This window comes from Phalacrocorax carbo, chromosome 24, assembly GCF_963921805.1.
Source record: "Phalacrocorax carbo chromosome 24, bPhaCar2.1, whole genome shotgun sequence".
Classification (NCBI taxonomy): domain Eukaryota; kingdom Metazoa; phylum Chordata; class Aves; order Suliformes; family Phalacrocoracidae; genus Phalacrocorax; species Phalacrocorax carbo.
Window position 1 is genome coordinate 5,419,645 of NC_087536.1, and position 21,114 is coordinate 5,440,758.

A 21,114-nucleotide genomic window follows, 5' to 3' on the forward strand; every position below is an offset into this window, starting at 1 on the left:
GTCACAACACAATAATATATTTAAATCCTTATACTGCTGATACTTACATTCCTGCTTAAAGGTGAAGTACTCTGTGAGGTGCCTGCACTCATGGTTCCCTCGAAGGAGGAACAATGTTTTGGGATGGTTTATCTTTAAACTCCATAAATACAGCACGCACTGCAAGAAAGGGAAGGAGGAGATGGTATGTAATAAAAACCTTTTATAGGGCACTAATCATCCGTAGACTTCACTAAGTGTTTCTGGGAAGACACCCAACAAGCTGAATTCAAAGTGGAACCCTGATAGAAACCCAGCTCCATAATCGGCAGTAGATCTTATCTTGGCCAACTTCACCAGTGGGGGGAAAGCCACACTGAGCATTTCTCTATATTAGGCCTGAGTTGGAGAAGTGACAAATGAGATCGCATTCAAGTGAAACCAGCTCTGCGCTGGGTGGGGGCAGCTTTTCCTTCCAGCAGAAACCAAAGCAAAAAGCGCCCATTTTCAGAGCAGCAAAGCAAAACCAGCTGCGCAGCGAGATGTGCGCTCCAGATGTCCCGCTGCAATCGAAACCAGAGGCCATCAAGTATAACAGACAGCCATCTTGACAGACATTTTATCAAGTGCATTAAACATTAGAAAAATTAAACTTGATCTTCCTCACTGACTTTCCCCGCCTCTGTTTTTCTGCTTACGCTTCAGTCATGTGAAGTTCAAGTTCAAAACAGGAAAAGCCTAGCCAAAAAACAAGCTTAGTAAAGCCTTCTGGCTTTGAAGAGGGCTTTCCACATCCCCTATCTGAGCAGCAACACCTGTGAAAAGATCATCTTTGATGAGGCGCAGACCAAAGTCAAACTGAAACAATCATTTTCAGCAGGCTCCCAGAAATATTTCGTGGTGGCTTTCCGAAGAGGCTAGGTGAAGGAGGGAAGGGCTGGAAAGCGAACGAGCTTACCCTTCTGTGCTATACGTTGTCAAGCTGACAGCTAAATCAGCAGGTATCTAGTATGGGGAAATGTTATCACATTTCCCTTGTTGATTTTGAGTGCTGGAAGGACAACCCATAATGACAGCAAGCTTGAAGATCTGGATTAAAGTCTCTAATAAGAGCTTACCCTTTAGGCTGACATGCTACAGAAACGGCACACACTTGGAGAATGTGAACCATGAAATCTGTCAACAGTTTTACACTGAAAAACATTGCTGATCTGCTGCACAGAGCTCCGGGAACCCGCTGCTGGGGCATGGAAACGACCTCCAGAACCAAAAGAGTTAGTTTCCAGTACAGATATCTTAAATATCATCATATTTAAAGCAATGAACCTGCCAGGTAAGCTCTACACGTTAGTCATTCCAGTGACATATAGGGATCCCTAAAACCCCAAGGAGCTGTGAAGCACCTGTCTGTGTCTAACTCGGAATTCAACCCTGCAAAAAATGACTGGATAGCAAATTCTGAATTTTAAAACTGAACAGAAACGGGGCCAGCGGCAGGTAACTTAAGCTGTGGTTAAGGCTAGCAAAAATAACATTTTACTGCATCTGTTAACAGAAGGAATGTTTTCAACTAAGGAATTTATAATTATTCTCTGATTTAAAGCTTTAAGCTCCTGTATTTGCAACCTAAATGTCACTTTCCTGGGCTAGCATGAGAACTGAAAAGTGAAAGTCACTATAAATGAACCAGGCAACTTACTAAGGACTGGAGAAAGCAACCAGCCCTGGCATCACTGGTTCAAAGCCAAGCAAGGAAGTAAAGACACATCACCAATAAAGAGGAGGATTGGGGATGTGCAGAAGTTCAGCAACTTGCAGAAGAAATATTTAAAAATACATTTGAAGTGTTTTAAAGTGCAGTGGACATGAGCAGAGTCACTCAGGACCACAATTCTTCCTGGACACACAGCAAACAAACCACAGGCGTCGAGAGCGAACGTCTCCAGTATCGCTGCAGTTCCCTGTGGTTTGCAGCTGTTTCACAAGGCTGGGGCGTGGGGGGCTGCCAGGTACTAGCGGGGTAATGATGAGTAAAGGACATTCAACAGCCCTCGCGAGCTCCAAAGGGGCTGGAACGAGGACCAAGGGAGGTTTCCACACTCGCATGCCTCAGATCCTTCCTGGCATTTTGTACAGATCCCTTTCCCAGACTTTCAAGGCACTGTGCCCAGGAATTGATTACTGCATGTTTACCATAGCCTAGCAGCAACTCCAGACAATCATGGCTTACTAGGCTTCAATACTCTACTTTCTCTCCCCATCCTGCCTGTTGGTTTGAAGCCCAAAGCCAAGCATTCGTGCCCGTGTCCCCCATCTGATTCCCCTCCTTTCACTCGCAAGGGGAAAGCTCAGCAGGTCATGGTGGGGGAACGGCGAGAGGAATTGCTATCTGCAACCCAGAGCAAATGCAAGAGGGGCTGCTGCCAAACCTGCCCGCAACAAGCCATGCCGCAATCTCTCTCACCACTTAAAAAACCCGGCATTTACAAGAAAGTTATAAAAACAGAGCTTGTGATTAGGCAAAGAAACAGCACGGCAAGACTCTGGCATCCTGGTCCCACGTTCAGCCCACGAATCTACCTTACAACATTGACTGGACCTCTTTAGTATTATTCTGGATAAAACAGTGCATTCAATCCTGGCAAGATTGCCATGCATACAAGTCCAATATTGGACAATGATCGTGTGTCTCGTTGTAATTGGATTTGAAAAAGTTGTCTGGCAAAGGTGTATGCCATTATCATGCCATCTTTACTGATAAATCTACTCTTTCCATAGACTATTTTTGGTCGTACTAATTGTTTCACTTTAAAATTCAATAAAACATTTCTATTAATTACATTCTGGCTTCATGGATCGGGATGGTCCCTCACTAACACAGGCATAGACCTCTCTTGCTAAGGGCTAGGAGATGTATCTAAAAGCTTAAAGCACTGTGAAGGAAGCATCTTTCCCGCTTGCAGACTGACGAGAGAATCCTTCATCAGGATGCTGCCTCATCAGCATCTCCAAACGGAGGCGTCCAGCCCGATTTCCACGCTGCCTGTCAGCCCCTTCACTACAACGTCTGAGTCCACGGCAAGTTAGTCTCGCTGTCGCAGGAGGCTTTGTGGCACAGACCGAAAGCAAACACTTTGCAGAGTCCTCTTCCACTAGACATCAGCCATCTCAGCTTTCACACGGTCGCTTCTCTCCCCGCTCCCCCCACAATGCTTTTCTTTAAGAAAAAATAAAACAAAACCAAACCACCAACCCAACCAAACCACACTCCGTGGCCTCATTATACTTACTGGGAATGAACGTTTTTAAATGAGAATTTCCCTAAGCCAGAGGCCCAGAAGTAATTTGTTGAAGACACCCAGCTGAGCTGCTGAACAGAGGCTTTCAGGGGTTTTTAAAGGTTTTGTCTGAACCTCAAACTGCTCCTTTTACCTTGACAACCAAATACTTGTAGCAATGGGGAAAGCTTGCAAGAGTTATTTGGGCTGCTAACAAGCAAGAGGGTTTACCTTAACACCTCCTTGGCCCCCAGTTTTGCATCTTGTTTCCTGATTGCCTGCATCAGGATGCAATTATACAATTATATCCTATTTCATTCAGTTAAAAGGTCGTGATTATCAGCTGCTCTGGGCAGGCACTCAATAATATTCCCCACCCAGCACACAGATGCACAAGTTTGTGCAGCGACTCGTGCAAGCCTGTTGATGCTGGCTCTCTCCACCTTCCCAGTGGTGAAAGCACAGGGAAACTGGGATGCCTTTCCATCACCAGAGCCTCTGGGGTAAAGCAATCAAAACTCCAAACCCCAAATGTTCACAGATCAGCTGTCTCTGCACTTCAGAGGCCAGCTGCTACAGCTTTGCCATTTTATAGAAGTCTCTTAAAAAAAATATATGATGCAAAGACACCCATTCGGCACTGTTAACTCTTTGCTTGTCGCGATCCTCCACGCCAGCTGCAAACCTCCTCTTTCACTCTAGAAACCAGTTTCTGCACACCCAGGTGAGAATCTCTTAAAACACATCGGCTGCACTTTGCAGTAGGTGGAAAGAAGAGGCACACATCAATAGGAACAAGGGAATCAAGTCTTCTAGATTCTGCTTTATCAGTGACATTTGGATCAGCCCCCGCATGTACTAATCAAAGCCCACCCTGATTCGTGAAAGATCAATGCCAGCTCTGTGGGGTAACGGAGCGCTCGGTGGCTTTCCCTCTGCAGACGCGGGGGGAAAAGGGGAAGGAGGAGGGTCAAGAGCAGCATGAAATAAAAACTTTCTGCCCAGAGCTGAGGAAGACTGATCACCCCAAAGCTCTCAAACCTGAAAACACTGGGATGCCTGGCACAGGCCCTGGGTCAGAGCATCAGGCCACAACAGAGACCTGATGAGGTTTACCTATGATTTTCAGGCCTTCCTCCTCAGGAAGGCAAAATGCCTCTTCCCACCACCTCTGTTCTCCAAGGCAGACTTATCATCCATTCCCCTGGAATTCTTCAACACTATCACAGCATGGAGAGACGAGGGCACTGATCCCCAACTCAGGCACTCACTTCTGCAGATCTGGGAGTAAAATCCCCACGTCACATCAATCAATCACAGGGTGAGAGCAGAGAGTGGGAGAAGCGCTTCACCACCCAGGATCTGTAAAATTTGTGTAGACACAGGGTATGGCAACTCTCTTTTGAAGGTTTCTTGGTTAACACAAAAAAAAAAATCCACACCTTATCTCAGAAAGAGTTGCTGTGCTGCAATATAATCTCTTTTCCAGGTAAATACACTTAAAACTGCAAATCCAATTTGCACAAGCCATTTAAACAAGCGGTCAGGTGCCTGTTCTTCCCCTTCCTCCCCAGGGGTTACGGGGCTCCTCCTGCCAGCACCACCAGAAATCCCAACAGCCGCAACCCCACCTTTCGAGCATCCGTCCCCGCTACCCCGGAAACTGGCTCATCGTCACACCTTGGCTCACCGTCAGGATTTAGGAACACGCAAAGCGCAAGGCTGGAAGCAAGCCAGAATGCTGCTAAAGCGCAAGCTCTTGGCGGTACCCTCCTAAATCCTCTGCAGAATCCTTCAAAGAAGCACTTGCATTAACCGCCTTAATCGTTGTCCATGAGAGTTCCTCCCCAAAATTTAACTGAGAGATTCCTCTGCAGACCCAACAGCTCAGCTTTTCCTGCACTGTGGTATGCCCCCCCCGCCTTCAAAGGGAAACCACTTACTCTGTTACTCTTTGCCACCTTTCATGCCCCCATTTCCCCCCAAAAAAACCCCATTACGTTGCCTCCAACTGGAATAAGCACTCCTTTCCCACCTGGCTCTGCCTCTGAAACCAGGAGGCTGCAACCCCTTGGGGTTTGCAACCTTTGCTCATAGCTGCCCCATAGTGCCTGCTCTGTCGCTCCCAGGCCTTCCGCGAGCCAGTGGCAACCACGGGGACCCATCCATTACTTTGCCCTTTAAGACCAACAATTCGCAATGTTACCAATACCCGGTGGCATCCCACAGAGCTGCAAAATCCCAACACGATGCCAGAGGTTCGGCTGATGTCTGGAAGGTGACAGTGTTATTGTGACAAGGCAGATTGTCACAGGGGCACAGCACGGCTAGGTACGCAATTAAATGCCTCAGCACTGAGGTCCTGGGTCACAGCGAGATGTACAACAGCCCAGGCGATTTATTACTCCTTTCTCCTGACCCTGTCTCTGGCGTTGTGAGGTTGATGCTTTCAGGGGGGGACAGTGGGGAAGCAGTGACTCAGTAGTGTAGCGCTTTCTTTTCCCTGCTAAGCTGAATTCTGCAAGTTTTTAAACATTTGCTTCCCACTGCCTGGTAGGATCCTGTTGCCTGCAACATACAATCAACTCTCCCTCTTGTTCCCCTGACTGACAGCTACAAGTGATATTAAAACTCGAGTTCAGGCGCCAGAGTTTAGTCATTAACCCCACTGCTGCTGTTTAACTCTGTCACTGGGTGAGGATCCAATTCAAAATCATGGCATTTGGACATCACTTTTCTGCCAAAAACTCTACTGTAAGTTACCTACATGTTGTTCCTTGCATGCAAAACTAGACCGGAGCATAAAATCCAGCATGAAAGAAGTCTGTATTTGCTAGTTTAGCTCAACACTTTTGGTTAGTTTAGTACTAGCAGCCCCAGGCTCGACTTTTATTTGTCACCTCTATACTGAAGTAGCCTCTGTCCACGTAGTCTCCCAGGAAGAGGTAGCGGGTGTTATTGGGTGATCCTCCAACTTCAAACAACTTCATCAGGTCAAAAAACTGCCCATGAATGTCACCGCACACTAGGGGAGGAAGAACAGCATAAAAGAGGGACAGAATTACATGCTAAGAAAAGAAAGGTCACGACAGCAACAAGGAGCATAGCACGGCTGTGCTCTGACCCAAGCCACCCCTGCTTTACATCCAGCTTCTGCAAAGATGTACTTGATCTACACCAGCAAAATCCTCTCTTCTGAGAGTTCAGGCAGTTTAAAAAACCTCACTGAGGAAGGATCACAGCAGAAAACCTGCTACTTTGAGCAGCTCGTGTTTCCTAGATGGCCCTTGTTTAGGACTCCAGCTGCAGAAAGCTATCTGACCTGTGATCGGAGCCTCCACTTCAATCATTGTCTTCTCGTGCCTAAGGATGGCAGCCCCATCGTTGATGATCTTCAGCGCCGCATCCTCTTCTAGGCGGCCTTCCTTTACCAAGTGGCTCTTCAAGACGTCAAGCCTAGGCTTCCCATCCTCAAACACCTCCTTCAGAGTGAGCCGCTGCGTGGGAGGAAACGGGACAGCTGGAAATGGAAGCGAAGAAGTTAGCAACACGTCTCTTTTCAGAGGGGGAAAGAATTACAGTCTTTTCAGCAGGAGGCTTTCGTTCCAAGCCTCAAGACGAACATACACTCAGAAACATACTTTCACTGAAATTATGCTCTCAAATACTGAAAGAAGAAAAGCCATGCTGCCAGAGCAACTGAATACACCCCTTGGCATGTTGAAAAAGCCACCGTATGCAGACTAAACGCCATATGCACCTGCAGAAAACGCCGGCACCAAAGCTGTCTCCTAATTCGGTGGGGATAGTTGTCATCCTAATGTTGCGCTAAAACAGGACCGCATGCAAATATCAGCAGAAGCAGGAGAAAACACACAGTTCCCAGGGACTAGCAATTAAGGCAGGACCACCAATATGTAAAATTCTTGTTAATCAGGAAACCGCACGTACCCGTAACGCAGAAGCTGCCTTTCCCAGGCAACAGCTTCAGTATGGGCTGCTTCAAAAAGCTTAACCCCAAGCTTAGTAACTGGTAAATCTTGATGGAATCCAACATTTAAGGCAAGTTAAAGCCTCATTTATTTGCAACACATTCCCTGGTTTTTAAATCTAGATAGAAAAACACCCCATCAAAAGCCATTATTAATATTATTTTCATACTAGACAATGGTATTATTTGTGAGAAGGTGACTTCTTAGCAGAAAGGAAGCATATGAAACCAAAATAGTTACAAGTGAGACCCATCTGAGTTCCTCATCTACCTTCTCCTGGGCCTGGCTAATTTAAAAAAGAAAGAGATGGAGAACACATGACCCCTGCGTAATATTTAAAGTGTCTTGATTTAAAATAAATTCCAAGGAGGAGGCCTGGATGTTTGGGAAAAAGAGGAAAAACTGGGAGTAGAACCCTGTCAAACAGCCCCAAATGCACGGCCCAGCTGCCGGCAGCTCCCACACCCCACGGAGCAATTTGCATCTTATCGCAGCGATGTGGCGCAGAGATCATCTCAGGTCCCAGAGCCCATTTCCTCCTCAAAACATCTCGAATGACCAGCATCTCCTCAGTCCTCTGGGTTCAGCCCTTTCAACACCCCCAGGACACAGCAGGACCAAAATGATTATGAGCAAGCCCTGCCGAGGGAGCGATCCTACCCTACGGATGGGATGCTGGGATGCATTTTGCTTTGGGGTGCTCCCGGGGCGTTGCACACTTGTGCGGCATGCAGAGCCCCAAGAAAAGCCTCTCACCCCGGTGCGGGTACCGCAAGGAGCTGCCGCTCACCCTCCCGGCCTCAGGGACAGGGCACACCTCTGCCAAAGTCCCGGAGGCACCGCTGTCCATAAGACTGCGAGCAGCCGGACGGGTCCTGATCTTTGCTGGGCATCCCCCAGACTACCCCAAAATCTGGAAGGCAAATGGGCCTTTTCCAGCCATTTTCATGATTCCGGTGCCAGCCTGCTTCTGAGTAAGCAGTACCTCCAACACACGCTGCGTGTAACAAAACCCACTCACTAGATAATGTACCATCGCTTCCACATCTCCCGCTTCTGATGCGATCGTGTCATGTGGTGAAAGACAGATTTGCACTTAACTGTAATCCAGCTAGAGAAGAAAAATATCTGATATGCAAACGAAGTTGATGTCCTTACCCATCACCCAGTAAAGACATCCCATATGCCAAACTATGTTGAATTTAACAGACAAAACCATAGCGCTGGTCAAATAATACAGTGACTAACAGTAATGCAGCCGATCTCTTTTAAATGCAAATAGAGCAGCTATTTAGCTTGGAAACCCAGGGGGCAGAGAGAAAAAGCAGAGAGGCAGCACAAGAGATTCTTTGCAGTTGAACATCAATTTTCAAATAATGTAAAATGTAGGACAGAGGAGAACAAGAGTGGATATAATGAAAGGGGAGCCGGTGCCCACAATAAGGTGGCCCTCTTTCATCGGTTGCTTTGGAAGTTTTGCTCTGCTGGGTACTTGCTAAGTGCCCCGCATGCCTTGAACGGTCCAGGGCACACACTGCGCTTTCCCCACGGAGCCGCCAATTAAAGAGGTTTAAGCAAGACCCCTGCTTACCCCAACACAGGCTGGACAACTTTTTTTTTTTTTACTGCATATATTGCTCATCTCTACAGCCAAAAGCGGGGGGAAAAAGTGACCCCTCTGGTTACTGATGAAAAACTCGACATTTTGCAGAATTTCATGTATTTTTCACCCCCTGCACTCTCTGGATCTGCGTAAGGACGGCAGCAGTTGCAGTGCAGGAGGCAAAGGGAGGCTTCAGGTCTGATACAAATAAGTTCAGCTGGAACAAGGGAGGCCAAAAGGGTGGAAACGTGGGCACAGGAGGCTTTGGGACTCATTAAACGACTGGAAAACGATTTGTAAGTACTTCTACACACTGGGCAGTTGTCCTAGCATCTGCCATCGAACTCCAAAGGAAGCGAGAGAGCACTTGAAGGTCAAACGATTTATAAGGAAGAGAAGAGAGAAACAGGAACCGTTCAGCTCCCTATTCCCCATCGTTCCAGGCCTTCAGACACTGCCGCCGACTCCAGAGCCACCCTTACAAAGTAAAAAAGCCCCAAGTCAGGACAGAAAGCTTAATGGAGATGGCATGCGACCACAGGCGCAGTACTGCCCATCACACAATTCAGCAGAGATCCACGAAAAGCTCCTGGCATGGTCTGCTTTGCCTTTTCTTGGTAGCCCTAGCGAGCAGAGTTATGCAAGATAAAATATGAGGCTACACCGATACGAGCAGCCAAGAACTTTTATGTAAGTTCCCTTGCTGGCTTTGCACGGCTCCCCTCCCACAAGGAGCTGGGCACGATAAGGAAACGGCTTCTCCTCTGCTGTGCCTGTCTGCCAGCCAAGCTGCAGCCAGCATGTAGTGCGGGGAGAAAAAAAAAGCCTGCTCCAGAGATGCCAGAGAGACCGGCACCATCCTGGGGATGCACACACAGAGCGAAGACCTCGCGCTAGGCAAGGGATTACTCCACGTCGCCAGTTTTCTACTCACTTCCTGCTAATCCACCCCAAAAAGAGACTTCTCAATTCCCCGAGCTGGTTGTGCAGCGCTGGAGCAGGCACGTGTGCCGTGGTGCACCCAGAGCTGTTGAGCACTTCAAAAGCTTCGTAGCGGCTGCATGAAAAAAAATCCTCCGCGCACCAGAGGGTCATGAGAAGCAGGCACTGGAGCCCGAGCCCAGGCAAAACCAGAACCCAGCGATGCCCGTTCCCCCCCTGCAGCAGGGGAAGAGGACGAGTAGTTAAATAGTGTTGTCAAAACAAGTAGACCTGGCATAACTTGGGTAAGGGCTTTAGTCAACTCGGTGCAAGCGGTTATCTGATGCGCTAAGATCCACTTTTTTTTTTTTAAAAGATCCAAATTTTACCCTTATTAATACTCAATTCTGTCGGAGCGACCAGCACCGCAGGAGGGTGCGGAGGTAGGGGGCTCCTCCTGCAGCCACCCTGGGCTCGCAGACAGCGGGAGCAGCGCTGGCATGGCCGTCAGAGCAAAAGCTGACCTGAAATCTTGCACCCCCAGAGCACCGAGAAGGGTGGGAGAGTCTTGCCCACTTCCTGCTCTTATGTATAAAATGGGGAAATAACTCCTTATCTCACAAAAATAATGCTGTGGCTAGTCAGACTGCCCAAGCAGCGCAGAGATACAGCGTACTACACTCATCCTCAGAGCCAGCTCCTTCCACACACTGCCTGCAGACAACAGTTAACAAAAACGATGGTTAAAATAGTCACAAGGTTGTGAGCAGCGAGCGCGGTCATCTTTGTGGCATCTTCCCTTTCTCTACAAACCCATGTGTTGCACTCAGTCTAGTTTAAGTAGTGAAATCTTTAGGTCCAGGACTTACAATTTCACAAGGGCATCAAGACACACTCTGTAGGTGGCTCCTGAGAAAAGGCTACAATCCCCACTCTACTAACAGGACATACGCTGCACGCCAAACCACAAAAGCACACAAACGTAAGCGAACTTTTGAGGTGTAAAATGGATTAAAAAAAGGTCAGCTATGCTTGAGGGAATTCAGTAAAAGTAAGAGGACCGCAGTATCCTTGCAAGACTATGGTGCAAGACTCCATTTACTACAAGATTAATGCAGATTTTACTTGCCAGTCCAGGAGCAAGTGGGTATTTGCAGCACTCTGAGAAGACATGGGTAGTTAACGGATGGGAGAATTTGACAAAAATCTGCTTCTCTACCACCAGCTCTACAAAACCAGAGCTCTCACAGCCCATTCATTTGCCCCTCGGTGAAAAAACAGAGTCATAAAATAGAATCATTAAGGTTGAAAAAGACCTCTAGGATCATCAAGTCCAAAAAGACTATATTCCTCCAGCAAAAAAGCCTGTGCTGTATTTCTACATCCGTACTTAAGCTATGGCCCTATTAAGCTTCATCACAGCTCTTCCAGCAGCACAGGCTGGGTCGGACCACGTAATCTATCGTGCATCTTCATAAGAGAGCAGTTGAAGCGAAACACAGATCCTCTCCTCCCGGGACTGGAGGCTATAGCAGCAGACGGAGCAGGGCTGACCGATCCACACCTCCAGAAAGAGCCAGTACCATGGAAGAGAAAACACAGTGATCCTCAAATTATTGTTTATATATTTGAGAATCCTTGGATGACTCTACAAAGCAGCAAAGCAAGATTCATTACTGAAAAAGGAGCAAGTGCCATTTGCCTGAAGTGGCAGCTACAGCAAAACTCTGTTTGTTCCTTGAGTGGTTGGGTTTCTAATGAAAAGGAGGTGTCCTCTCACGCCGGGGCGCGTGGGGCTTCGAGTCCAAAAAACCAGCCAGGACTGAACATGCTCAATAGTAAACTTGAGAGATATCTCTGCAATTCCTGACACCCATCTGGGAGAGAATCTGCGATAGCCCCCTTCCCTGCTTGCTCCTCATCAAATGAATGATATTACAGATAGATAGTCGAACAGATGGTTACAGATGCACTTTGCGGAGAAAAAAAAAGTACATTTTGGGCATTCTGAAGCACCAGCACAGCTCAGACAAAACTAAGCGCAAGTAAAAGCTGTCTTTTCTTATGCTCAGACACCCGACGTAAGGTACTAACGGCTTCCAACTACTGCACCCTCTCCACCTGTGCTGGAAGGCATCTGAAATATTTGACTGACATTCAGCTAAGGGTTTGACGGCTGGGGATGACAGATGTCCATCTGCTACAACGGAGATCTGGCCGCTGAGAAAGCCGGACCCGGCTGTCAAAGGTAGATATGTTCACAGGGAAAAGTCTCCACGGGAGCCATCCGTACCCCCTTCAAAAGCTGCCTCCTGCGTTGAGCTGTGCATAGCACGAGCAGCAGGTCAGGGTTGGTTTTCTCCCCCCCCCAATTTCCACATAGCCCAATGTTATTTTTATCAGACATTCCTATTCGCATTCATACCCAACCTACATTCGTCTATTCAAAGTCGAGTCCAGGGCTCAAATGGAGCCAGTTGAAAGGCAATAACGCGGAGAAGTTCGGCAACGAAAGGCAACAGCAATACCATTTTGTGCTTGCAGAAAGCTTATATTTCAGTGTCATGGGGAGCTTTCACAGTCATTAACAGAGAACAAATACTTGAAGGAAGGTGATGGATGCCATCGTTACCTACAGCAACACTCTAGCCAACCTGCTTCAGTCCTTCTCTATTAGGAGGTCCAGACCAAATAAACAACAGCAGGTTGAACCTCAGCAGCTGGAGGCAAATTCAAACCTGCTGTTAGTCCTAATATTTAGTAGCAACCACCCAATTCTCCAAGGAATAATCTTGATTTTCTTGAAGTTATGAACCATACAAGTTTCTGGTGATAAAATGCCAACCTATCTTTGCTTTAGGAATCCCTACACTGGTTTGCATGAAATCTTCTCTCCCTTGGGTGCCTCAGGGTAACTTTAGACAGGAGTCTGCAAAAACAGATGTACGCTCAATACCAAATTTTCAAAGCCTGGACCAAGCCCTGACAAATCTGTGTCACTTTTCAGTGTGAAGCAATGCTGGCACTGGTGCCCTGACCCTGCTGTATCAGAACTACTGCTCTCTCCAGCTACAGAAGCTGCGTGGAAACAAAGCGATCACAAAGCGGACAAAATGTATTGCTCCTCCAGCCTCGTCTCCTTTAACAGAGAGTATCTGGCACTTAAGACTTCGGGTATCTTTCTCATCCATTTTGCAAATGTAAATTCCTACTGAACGGCAGAGCCTTCAAATATAGAGGAGCATTAAATGCAGTTCATAATGCCCCAGTTTTATCCAAAACTAGTCAGAGCTGTGCTGCTGGAGCTCAAGCCAGCCTCTCAGTGTGCAACTGGTTCAGAGAGCTCGCTCTGCTCCTTACCTTGAGCCAGATTCCTTTTTGTAGGACAACCAGAATATCTCCTCACAATAACCCTAAAAATATCTGTATTGTACATTGAATTCTACCAAGCTGAATGATTTCTTTGAAGGGAGAGAGAGACAGTCATCACAATACTAGAGTCGAGCAAAACTGAGAAAGACCGATCAGCCAAACTGTTCCATCAGCAAATCTGTCCTTACCTTATCAACTACCTTTCAGTCATTCAAGGAGTAACACTCAAATTTTGAGGCCACATTGACTCTCGGTTACTAGAATCTGGCACACACAGTCTATGCAGAAGCCAGGTGCATATAATGCCAAAAAAAGCAAGCGACAGCCCTGTGCATCAAAATGCAAAAACAAACACAATGTGTGCCAAACGAGCATAACCCAGGGCACGCTCAAAGCTCCCACGGACCCGCAGAAATCCTAAGTGCAATGCCAAGAGGCTAGAAAATCAAAAAAGCTACCTAAATCAAAGTCCATCTGTGCATTTCAGAAGCCAAATAGGCTCTGAAACCTTACAGCTACCTAAACCATGCTCATGGACTCCTAAAAACTTTAATCAGGATAGAAGGTAATTATCCTTAAACTGTTCTGCTGGCAAAACATCTAGCATTGACGATAAATAGCGTTATCAGACTAGGAAAATAAAAAAAAGAGAGAGGTGCCTTTGCCAAAGTAAACCGTGGCTACTCAAGGAGGGTTCACCGACAGAGCTGTGTGCCAAGGTTTGCCACGGTAGGCAAGCCCAGAGGCAGCTACGATGGCCCCTTGCCGGGCTGCTGACCCACGAGGTGGAGCTGGCACTCCGCGCCCTCTCCATGCTCCTCAAGGAGCCGGGTGAGATTAAAACTGGGAGTATTTAATTAGAACAGAGGTGACTTAAGACTGTCACCCTAGATCAGCCACCCAGGAGAGCCGCCCCCAAAGCTTTCCCTGCATCAGTCAGTCAGCTCTTCACACTGGAGCTCCTGCCCCGCCACCAAAAACAAAGCCGGCCCTCGGCCGCAGCCGAGACCCAGATCCACGCTGCAGTGTTAGTCTTGCTCTTGCCAGAGCGCTCTGCGGCTCAGAGACTGCCTCAAAAACACACTCATATGGCACCGTGTTGCCTCAGCCTCCTCGGGAGCAGTGCAGACATTAAAATTGTACTCACTTGCAAGGTCCGTCAAGTTTCCAGCGCCTGCAATGCTATGCGTAGGTCCCTCTTTTAATGACCAGCACTGATGCGGATTTGCCTGGGATTGTCATTGAGACAATCTGTCCAGAGCCAAGTCCTCTGCCGGGGACACGAGCTCCTTACATCGCCGAGTGCCAACTCACCAGCTACCGTCAAGGAGAGCACATAAGCCCTCAATACCAGCCTGGAAAAAGATCTCTTTTGAGACCCTGAAGCTCTGTAGACTTTCCAGCCGCTAAAAATATATGTATTCCTATGAAATAATCACTCAACAGCACACCGACCCACAGCAAACCTGGCATCTTCCTCTCAACAGGTCCATCGGTGGGATGCTCTCTCAGACAACTCGAGGGGGTCAGTGCTAAGCTTGAGTGAAAAAGAAAAATGGAAAAGGCCGAGATCTAGAGCAAACAGCTGCAGCTACTGAAAAAAGTGAGCTCACCAAAGGAGACGGGAGGGGATTCCTAGATGTCAGCAGGCAGGGAAATTCACCACCTGTTTTGCAAGGTTAGCAAGCTGCCAGCGCGCCCACTAATAGATCATTAATACAAGAACAGCGGGGTCCTTGTGTCAAAGGCAAATCCCCCACCTGCTGGTAAATGTAAATCTGACCCCACCACCGGGAGTGGAGGGGGTGCTGGCTCCAGTTTGAAAGCTACTTTAAGCAGACACAGTTTTGCACATTGCGTACTTTCAAGGCCTCGCTCGGGAGGATGTTGTAGGCAGGAATTGGCTGCCCCACATGGGAAACCTCAACAAAATAACACCCAGAAAAAATCCGGCTGGAGCCAAGGCACCGTGGTGGACGCACGCAGAGCCCAGCCTGCAGGCCCTTGGAGAAGAGACTGTTTCATCGCGTCCAGCATAAGGTGGTCATGTCATCGATAAATGAGAATTTGAGCACTGCAGCTAAAAAAGACCACTTCACACACAATAGGGGTCTCAGTTTCTCTTACCATCTCCCGCCTTAATGCTTCAACCTGAGCTGCATTCACACTGGATCAAAATAGCACTGGCCAAAACATTTCCTGCAATGCGTTTACTCCAATACTTGACATTTATACCCAGATATCACCTTATAACCACAGAGGTGCAGACGGTCTGAAAGGAGCTGCAAACTAATTAAAATCTTCCCAGCGGCCACACTGGAGATCAGCCAGAGCAGCTTTCTTGCAAACCAAAAAGTAGCCCAATAAATGGGCTAAACAAGTTCTAGCAATGCTTTCCGAGTAGCTTCACAGCCCTTCACGTGCCAGGGACAGAGCTCGGTGACAGGAGCCCCCAGTTATCACTGAAGCAGCAAAACCCGTCCTCTGCGCTGCTGTTTGGGGTCTTCCTCCAGGAAACCTTTGCAATATGTATCTGAGACATCACCTTTGGGATAATATTCTCACTGCTGGTTGAGACACCATTTTATCATGTCCACTACACCTCAGCAACCGATAAAATGGAATATTTTCTAGAGCAGGCTAGGGAACTGAAGACTTTTATTGACACCACTTGTCCCTCTTTTCCTGAAATTCACCCCAAACCACTTGTCTTACACAGGGGAGATCCCTGCACGCTCTCACCAGATCTGGCTCGGAGCAGGGGAAGTGCTTTAAACCCCCATCTTACAGCCACCACCATCGCAAAGGTATCCGCTAAAGCGGGGGAAGCACTCAGGAGCCAGGAGATTGATGTAGACTTCTGGAGAGATAAACCCCACAAGCCCTCTCCCGGCGGCGTAGCCAGGCTCCCAGCTGGAAGAGGTCGCATTACTCAACATGTTCACATCCACCTCTGCTCCTAATGGAAACACAGCAAGATCCTATTAAGGCTTCATAGCTGGAGATGCTGCAGCTAGAGACAGCAGTGAGGTTTTGCTTCAGAGGCTGGAGGTCTGAAGTCAGGAGTGCAGCCCAGATAGCCTAATGTTCCTCTCCCTGCTGGTAAAATCTTTAAAAGCTGCACCGAGATTTCTTTTTCCTGCCACTTTTGAGGACACTCTGCCCACAGGAGCACCCGCACTTCATCCTCCATCCCACTCTGGTCCACGCCATCCTAACCAGAGATGCTCTGGGTGCAAGGCTGCTCCATCCCTCCCTCTGACCCCCTACACCAAGCTCCCTGCGCTGATGGGTTTTCACAGTGCACCTGACCCAGCCCTCAAGTGCCATCGGCCTATGCCTCTTCAGCACCACAAGCCTGGCAGACCGGCCTCCAAAAGCCAAGCCTTGCGTTAGAGGATAATGCTGATGCCTTTACATAGCCTGTTTCCTCACTCCTGCTGCTTAATGATGTCTAATTCCATTACCATCCAAGACATTAACGCACTGTACGTCTAGTAAACACACCCGCCATCCCAACGCAACCTGCAGAGGAGCGCAAGGGGTCGAACAGGGAACACCTGGAAAACCAGCCAAGCTGGGAAGGATCCCGGACAAATATAGGTCTCCAAAGAGTATCTTTAGATTAGCAGGCGGCTCTGCCCCCACCAAGACCCCAGGATTTACCTAAATAGCTCCCTTCATCAGAAGCAGCCCAGCGTTCGTTGCTATTTTAAGCCAGCACCCTGCCCTACTTCCTAAGGAACAGCCTGCCTTCTCCTGCCCATGCAACCAAAAGAGCACCAAAAACATTACAGCTAGGGGAGACAAATTCCTCTCAACTCCACCTTCTTTTATTAAATTAAAAATGCTATTTCAGCACAGATACCAAGCTAATGGGGGCTCATTTGTTCTAATTGCTGCAGAATGGGCCCTCCAAGCAGCCAGTGCAGCCTTGAACGGGGGGGGAATGGGATTAACCTTTCACAGGATGATATCTGGATAGCAGGGAAACAGAAAAACCATATCAAACACAGGAGGGTCCGGAGGGGCACGACCTTCTCTCCTCTCTGTCCCACCTCCAGCGCCAGTCTGAAGCATCTAGTGTTATTCTCAGAGGAAATAAATAAAAAGACAGCCCAGCCTGCATTCCCTGAGACCTTATCTCAGTTTTCTAAACAGGTTTTAGTACCCAAAGCTGGTGTTGGGGTTTAGGTTTTGCCACCAGCGGCGGCATTTCTGTTAATTAGCACAACAGCAGAGCATCTCTGTCACAGGCTACAGAGAGACCTGGCTCTGGGAAGTTTCATACACAAAAAAGGGGTACTGTTGGCTCTGTTTGGGGCAGACAAGTGCTACATGAAGCGTGTTAGAACTGAACAGCTTGCATTACCCTAAGATGCTTGCAGAAGTGCCACGTAGCACTGCATTTGACTTCTGATTCATTTTTGGCTGAACTGCCACACGATCTGGCAAAATCAGCACCCCTTCTGCAACACCTGGTCTCAGCGCAGCCAGAAACCTGCCCCTTTTCTTAATGCATCCCATTTACAGACAGCGAAGCATCTTCCCTGCAACAAAAGACCCCCAAAATACCAGAGTCCCAAGTAATTCAGAGAGACCTTGCGGGGCTCGTGCTTGAAGCTCTATCTACACTCAAGACCTTCTTGAGCTCTGTCCAGACAAGTTGCTGTACTATGACACAACTTGCTTTTTAGAGATCCCACCACTGCATCTTGACTCGGATGGTATTTGCACTTTTCCTCTGGCACGCCTGAGGTCTGACAGCATGCACCTTGGCCTTTATCTTCACTTTTAGCCATTTTCAACAGCTCTTCCCCCCTCCCTGCCCCCAAATATTCCTTATCAGCTACAAAATAGCAACACTGAACAAGACAAACCAATTAAAGCATTAAAGACGACAAACGTGAAACGAACAGCAATCACAGTGATGGCACTACATATTTCTTCTTTTCAACAACCACAATTTCCTTTGTATTTCAGATTTGCCTGAGCCCTCCCTTGCTTTGCACGCAAGTACAAAGCTACTTTGACTTTTGCATCGGTGCGTGCCCTGTTCTAAAAATTCTCTTCAGCTCCCAACCTACCGCAACTGGAGAAAGCCCAACGCTCAACCATCCAACTGCATTTCAGGAGTAGTAGTTTATATTAAAAACAAGGTAGGAAGAAAGTTACACATTTTTCATAAACTGAAAGAGTCTTCAGCCAGCAAGATGAACTAGCACACCCTCTGAACCCTATTCACTTGGCAGCGGCACAGGGGAAGCTCTCCAAAGCCTCTGAAGATGGCATCTATTGATCTGATGCCGGTTTTTGGCTCCCCAGAGGCATAGCTTCTGTTGAAGGCACCGGGAGCCTCGCTGAACAAATCCCACGGGATTGGACTCCACACCTCTAGCAGCATCACCGCGACGCTACAAAGGCATGCGTTCGCTGTGCGGAGGGAAGGGGAGCAGCTTGTCGGGTTGTTTTCTCTTCGAGCGTGACTTCACCCGAGCCAAACATGCACGTTGTATGAGATACTGCTGGGGCAAGTGTGCTCAGATTGCCCCGCTGTTCCTTCACTCCCAGAAACCTTAATTAGGTATTAAACAGATGATCTACATCATGCCTGGGAGGTTCACACCACAAACCAGACAGCTGACATCTAAGAGCATCACATCAGGGGTCTTGCATCCCCGCCGCCACACTTCACATGTCTTCCAGGCAGGAAAAAACAAAATAGATATGCAGAAAGGTGCCTAAAAAAGCCCAAGTGCTTTTGAAAGGACAGCAAAGTGGAAACTTGGAAAACCCAAGGTATGAGACACCTTTAGCTATGTGTTTATGAGACACCTTTAGCTATGTAGTCTCAGCACCGTCCCAGGCTTACCACCACTGCACAATTCCTCAGTATCAACCCATCAACGATGGCTCAGCCTGCCCATCTACAGAAAAGCAGTACCCCAGCTACTTCCTAAAACACAGCACAGGCACAATCGAACAGTACGTGGATGAGACACGTCATACCAGCTACCAACAGACACACAACTGCCAAAATGAGGGCACCAGATCCTACCTGCTCCTCGTTCACCAGCTTTGTAACGGTGCGACGCTTTACTAATACATCCAGAAAAATCGCTCTAGATTATTTGCTCTGGCTCAACCAGGTGACTAAATCCCAATACCGTGTTTTGTTTTTTTTTTTAACAGAATTATTCACAATGCAACTGCAAACATAGTAAGCTGGGTGGGTTTCCACTGCTCAGCCACGCTCACGTGCCTTTGGAAAGGATCCTCGCAGCACACAGCTATGTTTACCGCCATCGCTTCCCAGAGGACATCACACCTTGCAGGCACAAATCGCTGGAGGTGGAACGAAGCAGGATCACTTCTGTGAAACAAAAAAGCTCTGCAGGTTCTTCTTCAGGGTGCACAGCAGGGGAAGGCACCCACCATGCCCGAGTCCTGACCTCGAGCATCCAACCTACCTGCTTCAGGGGCACCGCAGCGGCCCAAAGCATCATGCTTGCCTGCCTGTAAAATGCATACTTCATAGGCTGCGGATCCGTCAGTTAAGTCGAGCCTATCTTTGGGCTAGCGTAAATAACTGGACCTAGCTAACCACTCAGATTTCCACCATAACCACCCAAAGTGCTCTCGTGAGAGCACCAAGTCTGAACATTAATTATCTTGGTTAACAACAGCCACGGGTTTGCTGCTAGAACTGGGCTACTAAAAAGCAATTCTTGATGTACCCTGAAATTAGAGATTTTAATAATCAACGAGAAGTTACCCAAGAACAAGTTTAAGCACAAAACTGAGGCAAATGGAAACACTCTATTTCTCCTGAAAAACATAATTACAGTTAACACTTCTGCAGGGCTCTAGAGATATAAATATATAGGTTAAACATAGTTAAAATTCTACATCCTACTTAATTGTAGGCATTTCCAACAGAACAAAATTAGCTTTTATCTTCAGGTTTAAATTATTAACAACTGCGAACAATGTCACCACCTTTAAACAATAATCACAGCCACGGAAAATGCTATTTCTCCCCAGATTTCTAGAGGCACTCAAATTCGCATCCCAAGCATACCTGGGGGAAATCAAATGCTCTCCTCGACAAGTCCCTGCAGCCTTCAGAGCATCAGTGCACGGAGCGAGCAGGCTCCGGCCAACGCCACGAGCCTCCACCCCACCTGGCTATGGACTAATTACCAAAATTAGCGGGGGCCATCAGGATGCAGCAGGGTTATTGAGCCCCTGAGCAACCTTGGTAACGCCAGCAGGATTGCTGATAGGGTTTCCCAGGATCTGGAAGCCTGAGCAGCAGGGACAGCGTGTCAGTACAGACGACTCAGCTGAATCATAATGGCTGCATTGACATTACCTTCCCTGAACAAGGCCAACCTAAACACACGCAGCTGCCTGGGATTTAGCAGGAGATTTACGGTTCGCACCGACCACTCCGGCTGCCTGCAGACCTACAAATCACCAAGCCACGCACGTGGTTCTGGGGAAGACCCCGGGTCCCCCAAATCCATGAGCTCTCCAGCCTTATTTCGAGTGGCACGCTGAAAGCAACCCACAAAAAACATCCACAGGCAGCACAGAGCTAACCAAGCCTGAGGGGCCTCAAAGTCCGGGCTGCCACCCTAGTCCACTTTCCCTTCATTTGAGGCCACCGGTTATTAACATCTAAACATGTGATCGGCCACATGACAGGCTAAAAAAATCACTTGGACCCATCCAGAGGAGAAGGTAGAGATGACAGCGTGCATCTCTCCGGTGGGCACACCTCCATACCCGTATATTATAACCATTCCTGGGAAACCGCTCCTTTCATCAGCCGGCTCGGGGCAACGCGACTGCCTGCAACGATTCAAGCCATCCAGGCGAGAAGCTTTAATAACCGGGCGATTGTATAACTTTGACAGCTGGGTGCCTCTTGGCTACAGCGGTGGGTGCTGAGCAGAAGTTTAAG

The 21,114-nt window shown here is 48.0% G+C and overlaps 1 protein-coding gene across 4 annotated transcripts in view; it reads right to left on the reverse strand.

Moving 5' to 3' along the window:
• PPP3CC (protein phosphatase 3 catalytic subunit gamma) overlaps positions 1-21,114 on the reverse strand; it is a 38,371-nt gene that overhangs the window by 15,936 nt on the left and 1,321 nt on the right. For all 4 annotated transcript variants that reach the window (XM_064472795.1, XM_064472793.1, XM_064472794.1 and 1 more), the window contains exons 2-4: positions 6,580-6,777; positions 6,158-6,282; positions 48-159 (exon numbers count right to left, since the gene is read on the reverse strand). In XM_064472795.1, the coding sequence (XP_064328865.1) occupies positions 48-159; positions 6,158-6,282; positions 6,580-6,777 (435 nt within the window). The remainder of the gene's footprint in view (positions 1-47; positions 160-6,157; positions 6,283-6,579; positions 6,778-21,114) is intronic.